This window comes from Agelaius phoeniceus, chromosome 11, assembly GCF_051311805.1.
Source record: "Agelaius phoeniceus isolate bAgePho1 chromosome 11, bAgePho1.hap1, whole genome shotgun sequence".
Lineage (NCBI taxonomy): Eukaryota > Metazoa > Chordata > Aves > Passeriformes > Icteridae > Agelaius > Agelaius phoeniceus.
Window position 1 is genome coordinate 21959537 of NC_135275.1, and position 17054 is coordinate 21976590.

The 17054-nt window shown below is 49.2% G+C and overlaps 1 protein-coding gene across 1 annotated transcript in view; it reads left to right on the forward strand.

Annotated features, from left to right (window-relative positions):
* Positions 1 to 17054, forward strand: part of ITPR1 (inositol 1,4,5-trisphosphate receptor type 1) — a 161515-nt gene that overhangs the window by 113719 nt on the left and 30742 nt on the right. Inside the window, exons 44-51 of the mRNA XM_054639984.2 lie at positions 6427 to 6607; positions 7179 to 7432; positions 11154 to 11354; positions 12478 to 12588; positions 13849 to 13944; positions 14391 to 14513; positions 15490 to 15594; positions 16513 to 16705. Of these exons, the coding sequence (XP_054495959.1) occupies positions 6427 to 6607; positions 7179 to 7432; positions 11154 to 11354; positions 12478 to 12588; positions 13849 to 13944; positions 14391 to 14513; positions 15490 to 15594; positions 16513 to 16705 (1264 nt within the window). The remainder of the gene's footprint in view (positions 1 to 6426; positions 6608 to 7178; positions 7433 to 11153; positions 11355 to 12477; positions 12589 to 13848; positions 13945 to 14390; positions 14514 to 15489; positions 15595 to 16512; positions 16706 to 17054) is intronic.

Genomic DNA, 17054 nt, shown 5'->3' on the forward strand with positions numbered 1-17054 from the left:
TGCCATGGGATGTGGGCTCCATGCTCCTGCCATGGGATGTGGGCCCCACACTCCTGCCATGGCTGAGCTGAGTGACCCAGCCCTGCGTGTTCCCACAGGGATGCAGGAGGAACCCAAATCAGCAGGACAGACCCTGAGTCTCCCAGGCTCCCGAGGCCATCTGTGTGCCCAGACCCCACAGTGCTGTTTGTGCCTGTTGTTCCCCCACTGTGCCTCCACCAGTGTCACCTCATCCTTCCAAGGGCTCATGCTGGCTCTGGAGGGGTGTGAGGGAAGTGTCTCTGTGTGAGGTTTGTTCTTGCTTTCTTCTGGGAGACGACTTTAAGTTGCATCAAGATTTTGGGTGTTGCAGTAGGAGAACAAGTAGGATACAGGGGCTCTTCTGGTGTAGTTGTGCTGCTGGTCTCATTTAAAGCTGGCTGGGACAGGCAAGCATTTCCACAGGTCAGGCTCTGTACACTCATCACCCCCAAAAACATTCTCCTATAAGTGGGCAGAACCCTCAGCCAAGAGCAGAGCTGTGCAGGGTGGAGAGTGGATGCCCATGGCAGGGAGAGTTTGTCTTATTTGTGGAAAATAGAGCTGGGAAGTCCTCCTTCTGCTTTCAGGACAAAGTTTATTTTACAGTTTGCAAAAAAAACAGGCAATTGAGGTGTTCTGGCAGATTTTCCTTATGGGTTTATTTCAAACTGTGAAGTATGTTCAGTGTGAAATATTTCAGCTGCCATTTCCTTAAGCTATGCAAGACTAATGATATCCATCACTCATGCCCAAAGTGATGGATCTCCAGCGAGCCAGGACGTACGAGAGATTGAGAGAGAGAGAGAGATTAGTGATATTTAAAATAAATAAATGAGGAGGGACCGAAAGCAGAGTTAGGTTGGAATTCTCTGCAGTGGAAGCCCTCGCAATATGTTTAGGCAGAATGTAGAGGGTTGGCACTTGTGCTTAATTCAGTGCTTGTGTTAGTGCAGTTCCCCTTAAAATGTGGCTTGTTTGAAGTAGTCCAGCTCTAAGAAGTCGTCTGGGGGTGGCAAACTTCCTGCAGAGATGAAGTAGCACACAAGTTTTGCATTAGTTCGTGCTGGCAGCCTGGCTGGATAACCCGAGCAAGCTGAGGTCCCTGCAATGATTTCTCTCTAGTGTTGGAATAAAATGTCCTGAGTTGAAGCCAGATCACTGAGCTTTCTCCTCCTTCTGGAGGGACTTTCCTCTCTGCAATCTCCCTGGCTCACCAAGTTCCAGGGGTATTTTCTGCTCACTGGCATTTGGGAAACGGGAAAGGAGACAACAGCTAAAGCAGTTTGCTTTAATTGCTGAGGTGCTTGCTGGGGCTTTGCTTTCCGTGGTTTCTCGGTAATCAGAAGCTTGTTTTGCTGGGGAATTCTTTGGGATGCGTTGGGATGGTCTGGCAGGGCTCGGTGGCTGATGAAACATCCAGGGGAGGGTGCGGCCCCGGGAACGCTCCGAGCTCCGTGGGCTGACGGCAACCTCGGGGTGGCTCCTGCAGCCAGGGCTGCCTCAGGCCAGGCCACCCCTCCTGGGGAGCAAACACAGCTCAGCAGAGCCTGCCTGAACCCAGGGTTTTGCTTAAACTGCTGGGTTTTGCTGCTGCCTCTCCCAGGATCAGTCAGACAGCCCAGGCTGGAGCGAGTCAAGGTGTTCCAATGGAAACAGTCCCAGTGCTGTTCCTTTTCTTGGCTGGCAGAACTGTCCTGACTTGGGGGCAGAGCCAGGTGACGGGGTAGGGAAAGGTGTTCCCAGTTAAGGGGCAGCACACACGGCCCAAACTGGCAAGGCTTTCAGAGGCAAGGGCTAGAAATCAGCTGCCTTCAGCTGCTGCCTCTTTTTGATTTTTTCCCATTTAACAATCCTACACTGGGCACAAGCTCACTCATCATTAAATTTACTGTGGATTAGTTACATTTAGAGTGGATTAGTTACCTGGGTGTGTCCTCTGTACACCTTACACAAAGGTACCAGACTGCTGTGCTGTGTGGTTTCACTCTCCACAGGACAGATGTCAGTTCTGCTGGCTTAAATCCAATTTGTTACCCACTGCTGGTATGAGAGACACGTTAAGGAGCATTTGTCCCTGCCCTGTGGTTATCCTGCCTCCATAATCCCCATCCCCCCTGAAGTGCTGGGGAGTTAGCTGAGCTTCTCTTCCACTCATCATTAGAAATTCTGTATATTACATATGTCAAAGGTCTTAGAATTAAATGTTAATGCCAGGAAATGTGCCCATTCTTTGGTGATTTATTTTTTTTTAATGTGGTTCTACAATCCAGCTTGTTAATGATTTGCAATATTTAAGAACATGCCAAAAAATACCCACCACAGAAAATGATAGTAATGCTGAATAAAAAGTCAGCAAGCAAAAATGGTATTTTCAGTTTAGCACGAAACGTTAGGTAAACATTTCACAGAGTATGTAAATAGTCAGAAGGGAAGAGGAGACCAAGTTCCTGGGAATAACTACAGAAGAGACACAGGCTTAAAAAAACATCAGTAACTGGAAGTTAGGGGCATAAAGAACATTTCTAACAGTTGTTAACCACTGGAACAGACCATAGAGAGATGTAGTTTATCATCTCTGACACTTCCTCAAGAAAGACAGGATTATTATTATTTTCTCAAAAAACACATGAAACACAGGCAGAGTCAGTGAGGGAGCTCGAGGGGCTGCTGGTGCTCCAGGGTGGGCAGGGCTGTTCCTGGTCCAGGTCCTGCAATTGGAACTTGGCCTTTGGTTTTTCTTTTCCAGAGAAATCCATCTCTGGATTTGCAGCCCTTCTTCTGCCACTTGTGCTGTGCACCGGGAGATAAAGTCCTAGGTGATGATGGGATTTACTTACTGACCTCCTCTGGCCCAGGGGGATGCCAGCTGGGCATGAGGCTTCTGGCTGGAGTCCCTTAGGAGCAGAGTTGGGTGATGGAGAGGAAAGGAAGTTATTCCACAGATTTCCTGGTAGCTGGTGTGATCAGTTGATCTGCTCTGTGGTGCTTCACTCTGGATGTCAGCAGGAGCAGTGGCGTGGCTGCTTTGCAGATGGGTTCTCCTTCCATCCCCTTGGAACACTGAACATCACTGAATGATTCAAGGGGGATCTTCACTGTTTCAAGGGGATGGAAGGAGAAGCCAACACAGGTATCTCTGTGGTGATGTGCATCACTGCATCTGTGCAGGAGGTGCTTGGTTGCTCCCTGCTTGGAAATGATGGAGGGCTCTGTGGTGATGTCCTTGCTCACAGTGAGTATCTGTGCTGTCAGACACTCTTGTCACGTGGGGAGGGTCTGTGTTTCCTTCTGAGGCTGTGTAATTAATCACCATCCCATTATCCAGCCGTGGTTGCTGTGCTCTGGAGATCAGCTGGGCTTCCCTGGCCTGGGGGCACTGGAAAAGCTCTTTGCTGAGCCTGAGTCCATGGGGCAAATCTCCCAGGCTGCTGTGGCCCTGCCATGGCTCCTGTGCAGGGCTGAGGATTTAACAGACATTAACAATGCAAGGTTGAATTAAAATGTAGTTTCACAATGTGTGAATGCCAGAATGCTTTGGGTTGGAAGAAACCTTAAGTACCATCTGCTTCCAATTCCCTGCCATGGGCAGGGACACCTTCCACTAGCCCAGAGTGCTCCAGCCTGGCCTTGGACACTGCCAGGGATCCAGGGGCAGCCATGGTTTCTCTGGGCACCCTGTGCCAGGGCCTCCCCACCCTCACACGGAGGAATTTCTTCCCAAAATCTCATCTAACTCTGCCCTCTGGTACTGGGCAGCCACTCCCTGTGCTCCTGTCACAAATCCCTCTCTGGCCTTCACTGTCCATGTCTCCAGTACCAGATGGAGCTGTGTCTCCACCACCTCTCAGACAGCTTTTCCCTACTGGGACAGCCAGACACAGCCCCTGCTGGTTCCTTATGGGACACAGCTCCCAGCCTGCAGCAGGTTCCAAGGAGCTCCCAGACCCCAGTGTGATGGTGAGTGGATCCTCAGGGATGGCTGGTGTCAGATGCTGCAGTGTCAGGGCTATGTTTAAAGCTCTGCTCCTCAAAATCCCACAGGAGTGTGGAGGTTGGCTGTTCCTCCACGCTTGCTCTTTCAGCAGCCTGTGGTTCCATGGTGTCTGTACACAAGCCAGGACCCCAGCAGACGGTGCTCTAAAATGGCCACTCGATTTCCGTTTTAAAAAGGGAGATTTCTCCACTTTCTGCTTGGAGGCTATATCTGTAAATAAGATTTTAGGATTTCTGTCATAATTATCACCACCCGTTACCTGCTCAAGCGCAACTTGCAAGATCACACCTCTTAAAATACAGTATCTTTGGGAGCTGGCATGTGGTTGATTCATATGTGTGAAGGTGTTAGGCATCCTGACCTAAACTGAAACAATCATTTGGTGACACCCCTTCAGTGTATGCACAGCATGCACAAAAAGCTTTACTGGAAATGCTCCTTTCATTTGGGGCTTTTTCTCTGAAGTGCAGTGGAAACTCAGTTAAAAAGCTTGAAAAGACGACAAAAATCAAGTCTGTCAGCAAGAAGTAATTACTCTCATAAAAGGTATTTCTTTGGTGTGGTTCATTAGAAAAAGGCTTTTCCTTCAGCACAGCTTCATCACAGGGAAATTCCTCCTGTCTGGGCTCTGCAGATGTGACAGTCAGGTCATGGCCATCACTTCCTGACAGCCAAATTTTTCAGAAAGTGTTTGGCCTTTTTAGAGCCTGAGGTTTCTGCTGGTCTATCTGTAAATGATTGCTGTTGTTGTTACTATTGTAATCTTTGTAGAGTGAAATTTCCAAGATGCTCCTTGGATACAAACTCTTCCTCTCTCTATCCTTGCAGCCACCAAGTCTCAGAGTTAGTTCAGGCTTGGCTGCCTCAACCCCCCAGTTATTGAGGGGCTGTTGATCAGTCTCACCCCCTTCACAGGGGAGAATTTCTTCAGTTTAAAGCCATGGGAAAACATTATGAGAAAACATTCAAATTGTCGATAGAAAATCTTGGATTGGATATTTTATTTTTACTGTAGCAATGCTAATAAATGAACTGGGCACCCAGATCAGCCTGGGCACATCACAGGCCCAGCAGTGTTTGGGCAGAGGGCACGGAGTCCTGCAGTGCTCTGGCAGCTCTGCTGGGCTCTGGTGGGTGTCAGGAGGGGGTACTGCTGTGATTGGGTTTGGGGTCTCTGCCCTGGGTTGTTCTCTTTTCCCTCCTCTCTGTTAATACCAGAAATAAACACAATCTTCAGGGTTTACCTGAGGTGCTAAGGGCAGGTGGGAGGTGTTGCAGTGGTGGGAGGGGTATCTCCTGAATATTGACCACGTTCTTTAAATAGCCCCACTCCTGCTCAGCCTGTAATCAAAGGCACAGCTCTGGGAGTGTTCAAAGTCACTCCGTGTGTTCCGTGCAGCTGCTGGAGTGATCAAAGGCAGCAGCAGCCACGGCCCCGTGTGCTCCACAGCAGAGCGGGCAGGATATATTGCTGTTCCCATTTTAATTTGTTTTTTCAATAAATCAGCCTTCATTCCTATTCATCATGTAAAGCTGTTGGATGGCGAGCCGCTGCAGAATGCTAACTAATTTCATAATGCTCTGCATAAGGTGACCCACTTACAAGTTCATCCTTCAGTCGTGTTTAAGCTCTGGTCCTGATTTATGTAACAGCATATTGGTTTCATCAAGAGTTGTCTGATCACTCACTGTGTTGGCTCCTTCTTGACCTGTGCATGATTTGTATTCTTCTCGATTTTAGGGAGAACTTTCTGTCTCTGTGCACATATGTGCAGAAGAAGAGTAATAAACCTTCTTAAAAGTAGTCAGTGCTTTGAGTTTTTCTGTCACTTAAAGATATATTGGGGTGGGAACTAAAAGGGGTTTGAAGGAGCCTGCTGCAGGCAGGGCAGGGGAAACTCAGCACAAGATGTCCCTCACAGCATCACCCTGTTTGTACATTTTTGGACTGTGATTAACATTGGCTTTTGCCTGTTGTGAGTCACAGTCCCTCGGATTTGAGGGTGAGAAGGCAGGACAGTTCTTCTTCTATATTTTGCCCATGCCCTTGTGTTTCTGCACTGATAATCAAATTATAGGGAATTCCCTTCTCCTTACCTTAATTTGTGGTACTTACCTTATCTCCCTCATTGAGAGTGAGGTGTGCTGCCCAGTTGTATCAGGCTGGTGTGATTTATTGTCCTCACTTCTCTTTAAACCTGCATTTGAAGTTGTTAATGAGAGACCTAACAAAGCTGAGACACTGGAGCTGCCTCACAGTAAACTTCACGTTTCCATTGCTGTGAGTTTCAGCTTCCTAACAGCTAACAAAGCTCCCAGGCCTGCAGGATACCACACATTGCAGAAAGGTGGAATTGCCTGGGTTCAGACCTGTGTGTGGAGCTACAGATGCTGTTCCTTTTCTCTTGTAGCATTCCTTCTTCTGCCGACTGACGGAAGATAAGAAATCTGAGAAGTTCTTTAAGGTTTTTTATGACCGCATGAAAGTGGCGCAGCAAGAAATCAAGGCAACTGTCACAGTCAACACCAGTGACTTAGGAAACAAAAAGAAAGATGAAGACTCAGACAGAGATGTCCCCAACAGGAAAAGAGGTAATCCCCAGTCATTCCCCTTCTGAACTGACAGGGAGTGTGTTTTGAACTCATTTCAATTGATGCAATAATGCCTTGATCTCTGATCCCACAGAGCAAAGTTCAGAGATCAGTGGTGCCCTGGCTCAGGATTTCGAGAGCTTCATCCCCTCTTCATCCATTTGTGAGGTTGTGTTATTGAAATGAGGAAAAGTCTTTCTGAGCTGAGATTCTGCTGCCTTGTCTCGTGACAAGCTGCCCAAACGTGATCCATAGGAACAACCCCGGGCTGTGGGTTGTGGTCAGTGCCTTCTCTAACAATAAGTGAAGAAAATCTAATTTTGTTCTGAAGCAGGTCCTTTTACCATAACTCCTGCTCGTGCTAGACGTGTGTGCCCTAACCAATTAATCCCCAGATTGGTAACCCTGCTGTGGTTGGTGTACAAGGTGCAGAGTGTGGCACGAGCCCCTCACCTACACTAAACGTACTCACCTAGAGCTGCTGCTCATCAGCTGAGCCTGCGGGTGAAGCTGCCAGGGGACAGATTCCCACACAGCTTCCCTGAGGAGGATGTGTGCTGGTGTGTTGCAGTGAGGGAGCCCATGACCCAGATCACAGAGGAGGTGCGGGACCAGCTGCTGGAGGCGTCGGCGGCCACGCGGAAGGCGTACAACACCTACCGGAGAGAGGCCGACCCCGAGGAGCACTACTCGGCAGGGGAGGGGGCCCAGGCTGCAGCAGACAAGAGCAAAGATGAGCTGGAGATGAGTGCTGTCATCTCCATCATGCAGCCCATCCTGCGCTTCCTGCAGCTGCTCTGTGAGAACCACAACCGGGACTTGCAGGTACCGCCTGGTTCCGGGCACCTGTGCTCAGGGTGCCTCCTGCACTCACTGCTGCCACACCATTATCCCTCACCCCAGGCCTTTTTAAATGGATTATGTGACCAATTATTCTCTTTGGTCGTGATGTTAATCCAAAAAAAATGTACTTGCACCTTGCTGGGCTGACACGAGCAAATCCAGTTATCCAGTGGTCTTTGAAAGGTGCATACATTAAAGGTGGTGGGATCAACACTTCTTGTGGTTTTTAAAAAGTATTTGTTAAAATCAGGCAGGTGTTGTACTGTGAAGTTACTGATTTGCTTTTGAGAGGGGAGAGAAAGAAAAAAAAAATCATGTAGGAAAATGAAGAGGGCATTGGGACTTTGGTTCCAGCAGCCTTCAAGATTAACTTTCCAGTAACCAGGTTCTCCTGGATTTTCTTGGATCTGTTCATGTGCCTAGCTAGAGTTGAACACATGGTGAAGGTGTCAGGAAGGCCTCAGCTGGAGGTGAATCTGCTGAGGGACATGAAGGGCAGTGAGAAGGATTTCTAGGTTGTATCCACACAGGAGGAGATAGGTAGAGGTGGGGTTTGCTGTGGAATGGGCACAGCCCAGGGTGACAGAGGGCATGGAGAAGGTCAGGGAGCTCAGTGCCACCTTCAGTTTGCCCCTTACTGGTAGGACTGGCCTTCACTAACCCTACATCCCTGAGACCCTGGTGAGGTCTGGAGCAAGGGAGTCTTACCCTTGGTGGAGAATTGGGATGGGAAACATTTAAACAAGCTGGATCCCCAGGCTCTCTGTGGAATTCTGGCTCCAGCCCTGGATTCTGAGTCCAGCAGGGAGTGTCAGAGATGACCATGGGACTGGAGCATCTGATGGGCAAGGAGAGGCAGGGGCAGCTGGGAAAGGTCAGGCTGGAGAGGAGAAGGCTCAGGATCTCTACCCATGTGTGCAAACACCTGATGGGGGATGTGGAGAGGACGGGCCAGGCTCTGCTCCAGCTGCCTCGTGACAGGGGTTGGAGTTGGCAGTGTCCAAAGGTCCTGGCAGCCTCGGTGTCCTGTGCTGCCCTGGGATGTGTTTGTACAATTCAGGGAGCCAGAGCAGGTTCCCCCTCACAAAGGCGCTCTAATTCAGATGATTTTTGTTCAGTGCTGCCGGGCTGGGATGGAGGAGCTGGTGAGGCGCTGTACAATGCGCTAAATGCCCTCAGAAAGAACAATAATTGCCTTGATTGCCCATTGTTCCGTGGCCGGCAGGAGCGTGGGACCCTGCGTGAGAGCTTTGCAGAGCTGCCAAATCGCTTCCTCTGAGCGGGAATGCCCCGGCAGGGCAGCACGTGGGATCCCAGCTGCATGGAAACCTTCTGGGAGCATCTCTGAGTGCCCAGGTTACACACATCAGCCTTTCTCTCGTTTTGAAGGAAAAGAGCCCTTTGATGTGTGTTCTGTCAGAGGATTCTCGTGCCGCTGGCGGTGCCGTTCCCGTGGCGCGGTTCCAAACCGCACGCGCAGGATGCGCTGCTGCCTTTGGCCAGGCACCCGCAGCTATAGGAGCACACTTGAATTCCAGCCAGGGCAGAAACTTGGCCTGAGCTCTTCCCCGGCCTGAACAATTCCATTTCCCAAACAGCAGGTAGCTGTAGTCAGCTCTGAGAGAAAAAGGGTTTGCTTTTTGTAACAACAATAAAAAAAAAAAAAAAAAGGTAGAGCAGCTTTTCCAGTGTAATCCTCTTTCTGCCTCGAGGTTTGTCCTTCTCCCTCAGCCCCAAAGGGAAGGCACAGGTGTCTGATCCTCCAAAATCTTGGTGTCTGCAGCTGGTACATGTAACTGAGCTCCCTGCAGTAGTGCCAGAGGACTCGCTGCCTGAAGTTCCAGGGAAGGGCTCTCCAGGAATTGCACATGACATTTCAATGAGGGATTGGGATCACCTGCCTGGTGCAGGTGTGTGCTGGGCACCCTGAGCCTGTCCAGGCTGTTGGCAGCTGTGGGAGCTGATGGGCAAACACAGGGCAGTGCCAGTCGTGCTGGAGGAGCTGCTGTGCTGAGGAGGAGGAGGAAGGTCTCTGGGTGCTGAGGCAGCTGCAGTGCTGTGCCCTCTGCATCAGGCAGCCCTTCCCTTCCCCTCCCAGTACAGCCCCAGTTTGCTCAGTGTGGATGCTGTTCCACAGCCCTCCACGGGGCTGGAGGAGCTGCAGTACCCTCTCCAGATGAATGCAAGGACTGGGATGAGCAGTGGATGCTTCCCAGGTGTTCTGGCTGGCTCTGCTGTGGCTGCTGCTCCTGGTGCAGGCTCTGTCCCAGGGTGCACATTCCCATGGGGAGCAGTGGGCTGGCACACTCAGCACTGCAGAGCTGTGTTCCCACTCTGAGGTGCTCTGGGGGACTGAAAATGAAGAGTTCGCTCTGTCCTGGCTGAGACAGCAGCAGACACTCCCTGGGGCAGTTTCTCACACTGCAGCAGGGATGTGTTTTGTACAATCTTTTCCTTCCCCTTGTTTCAGCCTAACAATGTCTTGTGCCTCATTCCTCTTCTCTCCTTGCTGACTGTGGGTCAAGCAGCTCAGGTACCAGCTTAGCTGCAATTAGAATAAATGCTGTGCTGCAGCCAGGGAGCATTTTTACCTCCTCACTTTGGGTATTATCCTTTCATTTTGCTTTTTTTTCCTGGAGGGAAGGCACGAGCTCCAATTTCTGTAGGATCAACCTTTTTTACATTCTGACAAGTTAATCAGAAGTCAGGATACTAAATGAGCAATCAGCTGAAATGTGCTGAATCACTGTCACCTTTAGTCTGCATTCATAGACAGCGTTTTCCTTTTTTAGCTTCGCCTTCCATTGAATCTGCAATTTCTCTCTCTGGTTGCCTTAAAAGACTCATTAGTCTGACTCAGGCAGAGACAGCCAGGGACAGTGCTGCTCTCTGGGCTGGCAGGAAAGACCCTGATGGTTCCATACTCCATGGCTCCTGTTCCTCTGAGGGCTTTTTCACCCTGGAATTGTTGTTACTGTTAGAATTAAGCTAAATAAGAGTTTTCCCGCTGAAACTTGAAGGAAAAGCAAGTGGTAGTGGCTGCTAATCTTTGCAGCACTGCTGGGAATGCACTGGCAAACAGCATCTGAGTCACTGGGAGATTGGTTTTCATTAGTTGTCCTTCAGTTTTGGGTGGGTTTGGTGCTTTTCTTCATTTGGAATATAGGAGAAATAACAGCAGAAAGCTGTTAAATCCATGGTGGCAAATCTGGCTACGTGGAAAGAAATGCAGTGGAGAGAATTCCATCTTAAGGCACCTTCCTTCAAGGTGTGCACTCAGGTGCCTCTTGTGCAGGTGGAGCTGCTGTGAGGCCCCAGGCAGGGAACCCAGAGAGGTCTGGGAGGAGGAGGGAGCCTTGAGTGATGCTGGGCAGGGAAGTGCAGCAGGTGGAGTGAAGCTTCCAGCCCCCAGAGAGCTTCCCAGAGTGCCTGCTCTGTGCTGGGTGTGTCGGGCTCTAATGGATCTCTGTGTTTATGGGATGCACTCTGTTCTCTGCTGTACAGCATGAGGCCAGCAAGCTGCTCAGGAGAGCAGCACGTTGCAAATAAGCCCTGAAAAGAGGCTTAAACTGCTTGTACAGTGAGCCTGAGCAATCCACCATGCAGTGGAACTGGGGATGGATGGACTTAATAAATGCTACCAGCTAAACAGCGTTTTGCATGGTTTTTCCCCTCCCTCATGGCTTTGACACTCTCCTCACAGAATTTCCTGCGCTGCCAGAACAACAAGACCAACTACAACCTGGTGTGTGAGACACTGCAGTTCCTGGACTGCATCTGTGGGAGCACAACTGGGGGACTTGGACTGCTGGGTCTGTATATAAACGAGAAAAACGTGGCACTGATCAACCAGACGCTGGAAAGTCTGACTGAGTACTGTCAGGGGCCCTGCCATGAGAACCAGGTAATGAACCCTGAGCTGGCAAATGCATCCCCCCTTCTCCCTGGGCCCCAGCTCTGCTAGCCTGCTGTTGTCTTACAACACTTTATTTCCCCCCCAGGTTGGAGGATTTTTTCCTTTATAAACTCCTCATAATCAACTTGTCTCTCTCAGGGCTCCCTCTGAGGAGTCGAAGCACTCAAAGCAGTAGAAGTGTTTCTGCTTTGCTAAGATCTGTTCCATTAGACTGGACAGGGAGAGTGGGGAATTGCTGTACTTGATATAATCCCAGAATGGGTTGGGTTGGGAGGACCTTAAAGCCCACCCAGTGCCACCCCTGCCATGGCAGGGACACCTCCCACTGTCCCAGGTGCTCCAGCCCCAATGTCCAGCCTGGCCTTGGGCACTGCCAGGGATCCAGGGCAGCCCCAGCTGCTCTGGGCACCTGTGCCAGTTTCTGCTTATTCTCTCCATTTCCTTATTAATTGAACCATAATATTGTCCTGAAAGACTGAAATGTGATTTTTCTGTCTTTCTTGTCTCTGCAAGAGAATGTGAGAGGCTGTGCATGCCAGGGGGAATTGTCAGTGTCCCTCTGCTCTCTGGGTCAGGTGGAATAAAACCCCTCAGGTGGTCTAGGTGTGGAGTTCAAGGATAGAGCAGGAATCTCTCTCTGGATTTTGAAGCAGGCAAGCTGCTGTTTGTACATTTTAGGCACAGGCCATTCCAAGAGCAGGGCTGAAGGGTAGGCAGGAGGTTATGGAAATTCCCTTTCTTCGTGTAGACAGCTCTGAAGTAGGTGTTGATTGGCACGTTTATAATAAAGAAAACTCTCCCTAATCTCAGTAAAGCACTGTTCCTCAGCCTGCAGCTTTGGCATGGAAATGCTTCATTTATCAGCTGTGGTTCTCCTGCTTCCTGAGCCCGGGGGCTCCAGCAGGACCATGGCTGAGGAGAGGAAAAGCTTGGAACAAAATGCCTTCAATCCTTTGTTCTTGCCCTGCCTGGAGCTCTGTGTGCAGTTTTCCAGCTTGGGCAGCCCACGAGGTGATGACAGAGGGGACTCTGCTGCTTGGAGGGGTCACTAGCCCAGGCTGTGTTTGTAGTGCAGGCAATTAATGAAGGCTGATGACTTTTCTTTGGACAGAACTGCATTGCTACCCACGAGTCCAACGGCATTGACATCATCACAGCATTAATTCTCAATGACATCAACCCTCTGGGAAAGAAGAGGATGGACCTCGTGTTGGAGCTGAAGGCAAGTGAATGCTCTGTGTGAGGCACGTTAACAGTGGGATGAAATGTGATTTTCCTGTTAAAATTATGTGGGTGTTTGTTATATCCCAATATTCGTAAGTGCCCAAAAATGATACACATCAGTGAGCTGCAGGCAGTGCCCAAAGATTGTTTGTCACAGGTATTTCACCACCAGTTCTCAGATGGGGGATGCAGGCAGTTAGAATATGCTGAGGAATCCTAAAATCACTTCCTGTAAAAAACCTAAAGCTGATGAAAACTCTTCTGTTGTTGCTGAGCTTTTACATGGACTGTGGAAGTGAAATTTCTCATGTTGCAATTACTTTCCTAACACTTTATTGGTGTTGTTTAATAGGTTGACATTAAATCAACAATTCTTTATGGCTGTCCATATTAATGCTGAAATAATTAGCCCTGCTGCTGGTTTCAAAACACAAAAACACAGGAGCAGGTTCCCCTCTAGCAACAACAGTCCCAGAGCACTCTTGCTTCAGCCTGTGCATGAGAAATATTTCCTTTCTGACTTATTGCCCTGCCTGACACTGCAGTGTCTCCTTGTTTTCCGTTGCCGACTCACACCATTATTATGGGTAATGTGGGTTTTTTATTATTGTAAATAAAAAATGCTTTTAGACTCGATTAGCGTTATACTTCAAAATTAAATACTTTTATTGGGTTTTATTGTCAGGCACGATGGATTTTAATCTTAATTGTTCGTATTAAAGTAGTCTGGTGCCTTGTGGTAGTTTCCCATTTCCTCCCTGTGTTCCTTGGCATGAGCAGACTGCAGAGTGATTTCAGTTAAAAGCAGCAAAGCACATCTGTGTCTTCAGCCCTGGCTGTCCCTTGATTTAATCAGCAGCATCTTCAGCAGAGCTGAGCTGCATCATTTGGGAGCTCAGAGCTTGTGGTGATGCTGCAGCATCCTTAAATCAAAACAAAACAGCACAAGCATGAAAACAGCAGCATTTTTAGAAATTTAAACCTTGGCTGGGGTTAATTTGATGTCTTTCAATGAGTAAGATTTGGGAAATAAACTGCTAAAGTATCCTGATAAGTTGTGTAGGTCAGTAATGAGAGGAGAGGGAGGGCTTGGTGAGGTGAGAGCCCTGGGCTGGCTGGCACCCTCTGCCTGCAGTGGCTGCTGCCTGTGGCACTTATGTCCCTGAAGCCCTTCTGGCAGCACAGTGGTGCCACTCAGGCTGGGGACCCTCATTTCTTGGCTCCTGGCAGTGATTGCATTGCTTTCCCCTGCCCTCAGAACAATGCTTCCAAGCTGCTCCTGGCCATCATGGAGAGCAGGCACGACAGTGAGAACGCAGAGAGGATCCTCTACAACATGAGGCCCAAGGAGCTGGTGAGTCCCAGGACCCCTTCCCAGCTCCTGACACACAGGAGACAGAGAAGTGACAATCCCTTGTGGCCCCAGAGCTGCCCAGTGAACCCCAGCAGGGTTTTGGGGCTGGTTCATGTGTGAGCTGGTGAAAACACAAGCAGGAGATCCGAAGCACAGCCCAAGCACCATTGACTCATCCCAGTGCTCAGGGCTGTGCTGGAGCTGAGCTCAGAATGTGATGCAGGTGCAGAGAGGGTGGCCTGGAACGTGTTACCTTCAGGGGAATGTGAGGTTCAGTTTGCTGAGCCAGTGAGCTGGGCTGGAGCTGAGTTCAGTTTATCCTGTCCTATCCACTGAGCTCCCGTTGAATGTCCCTGCTCTGCTCCATTCCCGTCCCTGGGAGTGCTGCCCTCAGCAGCTCCCACCCTTTGCCTGAGCCTCCTCTCCTTGCCTGTCTCCTTCTCCAGGTGGAGGTGATCAAGAAGGCTTATCTGCAGGGAGAGGTGGAGTTTGAGGATGGAGAGAACGGGGAGGATGTCGCTGCATCTCCAAGGAACGTGGGACACAACATTTATATCTTGGCTCATCAGGTAGAGTTCCACCACGAGTCCCAAACTGGGAAAAGCCAGACTCTGCTTTTCTCTGGAATTGTTTTCATGGCTCATCGCTGAGGCAGACTCACTGCACATTCTCCTGTTATCAGAGCGAATCCTAATTTTAATCGGAAACAAAAATAGTACAATGCAAGAAAATTTTGGGAATTTTCTTTTATTGTGGGAAGCAGGCAGGCTCTGGACTGAGTTCCTGAGGACACGTGGCTCAATTCTTGGCAGCACTGAGCAGCAGTGTATTATTTTTCAGCTGTATCAAAGGTTACTTTATACTCCCAAAGAAATTCTACTCACAGATCAATTAAAGTGTAATCAGAAATCTCAGTCCTTGCCACATTCTCTCTCTGCTGGAGCCAAGCAGAGCCATTGTATTGATACAATGTGTGTTTGAAAGGCAAAAAACCAAAGGAGAGAAAACTGTGTCTAAATCTACTTAATATATTGGTGCTGCATCTCTCACTGCATTAGAGACTTCTTGTTCCTCCAGCATCTGAGCAGACAGACCCTCACTGTGCTGCAGGATGAATTTGGAGCATCCAGCAGCATTTTTGGAGCAGTGCTCTGGACATCTGCTGCTCAGTTGATGCAGATTTTCTCTTTGTCCCTGCCTGGATCTTTGGGTGTTGAGCACACCTTTGGGTTGGGCTGGTGTAGAAGGACAGACCAAATGTGAATTTCAGTTTGATCAGAGAGATTCCAGGCAAAGGGTGGGAGGGGATGGGGAAAAGAGGAGTACAACACTGGCATTAAAGAAATACATATTTGAATCATTCTGACTTGCTCCCAAAATAGAGCTGCAGGGTGTCTGGTTGGAACAGAACAAGCCTTCTGTCAACTTTGCCCTTTCCTAGCAGCTGACTGCGTACTATTTCTTTTTTTATGCCAAAAATCAGAAATTTAATATCACAGAGAGACATCTGGTGTCTCCCACTCCCTGTGCATTCCTTTATTTTAGTTGGCTCGTCACAACAAAGAGCTGCAGAACATGCTGAAGCCAGGGGGTCAGATCGAGGGGGACGAGGCGCTGGAGTTCTACGCCAAGCACACGGCACAGATCGAGGTAGGGAACCCCGGGGCTGAGCCACAGGGAGGGCAGCCCCAGGGCATTATTCATGGTGCTGCCACGGCTCTGCCTGCCTGCCTGCCTGTGGACTGTTGTCTCTGCTACAGAACATGCAGGCAGAGTTATTTATTTAATTCCCTGGCAGTGGCGGGGGGAGCTATTCCTGAGCTGTCATGTGTGGGCTCGGGGATGGAGCTGAGCAGAGCTCTCTTGGCAGCAGCAAGTGTGGCTTCGCTTCTGTTACATTTTGGCCGGTGCTGTTGCTGAATCCAGAAAGTTTGTGATAGCTTTTTGCCACTCTTTCTGGATTCAAATGACAGTTTGGCCTCGTGTGCCATCTAAGAGCTTTATAAAAAGTAAAATGTTCACGGATCTGGAGATTTCCTGGAGGAGCTGTGGCTGCCCTATCCCTGCAAGTGTCCCAGGCCACGTTGGACGGGGCTTGGAGCAGCCTGGGACACTGGAAGTTGTCCTTGCCCATGGCAGGGGTTGGCACTGGATGGGCTTTAAGGTCCTTCCAACCCAAACCAGTCCATGGTTCTGTGACTTCCCAAAACTCTCCAATAGGCAATACAGATACAACTGCTATTCCTTGTACTTGTCTATGGCCCAGATTTGGCAACTTTCTTGAATGGGGCCACCACATTGCTCTGAACTCCATCCCAGCTTTGATGTGGGATTCTCTGGGCCCCTTGGAAATCCCAGCTAAGACCAGTACTGCCAGAATAAGACCACAGCATAGAAATTACAATTCTGGAGCTAAATGTAGACCTGCCCTGAAAGGTAAATTAAATGCAATCTGTGTCAAGCTGCTGTTCCTTGGAAATGTGTGTGCTGGTTTGAAAGGGGGGAGCAAAACAGGCGGAAAACCAAGAATTGAGAGCATTTAGAAGGGCTGACGAGGCTGCTGTGCAGATTGTCAGGTCGGACCGCACCATGGAGCAGATCGTGTTCCCCGTGCCCAGCATCTGCGAGTTCCTCACCAAGGAGTCCAAGCTGCGCATCTACTACACCACGGAGAGGGACGAGCAGGGCAGCAAGATCAACGACTTCTTCCTCAAGTCTGAGGACCTCTTCAACGAGATGAACTGGCAGAAGAAACTGCGAGGTGGGTCAGTGCTGCTCCACGTGGGGCGGAGCGCTGAGCTGTGATTCCAATCAAGAGAGAAGCCATGAAACATTCCCCTGAAATCTCTCCAATTTTTGGAAGATACAGCCTCCTTTTTATCCCAATTTCCTGGCTGCATTTCCCTTCTCTCTTTCCCCATTAATTTTAGTATTAACTAAAATACTTAAAAAATACAAACTCCCCAATACACCTGATACTGAAAATTTCCCTCTAATGTATAGCCCTCCCTTTTAATTTTTAATTCTTACAGAATTTGAGTTTTTCTTCCCCGTTGTTTCTTTCATCTTTCAATGTCTCATTTCATTTATCAGCAAACCTAAAGTTTATT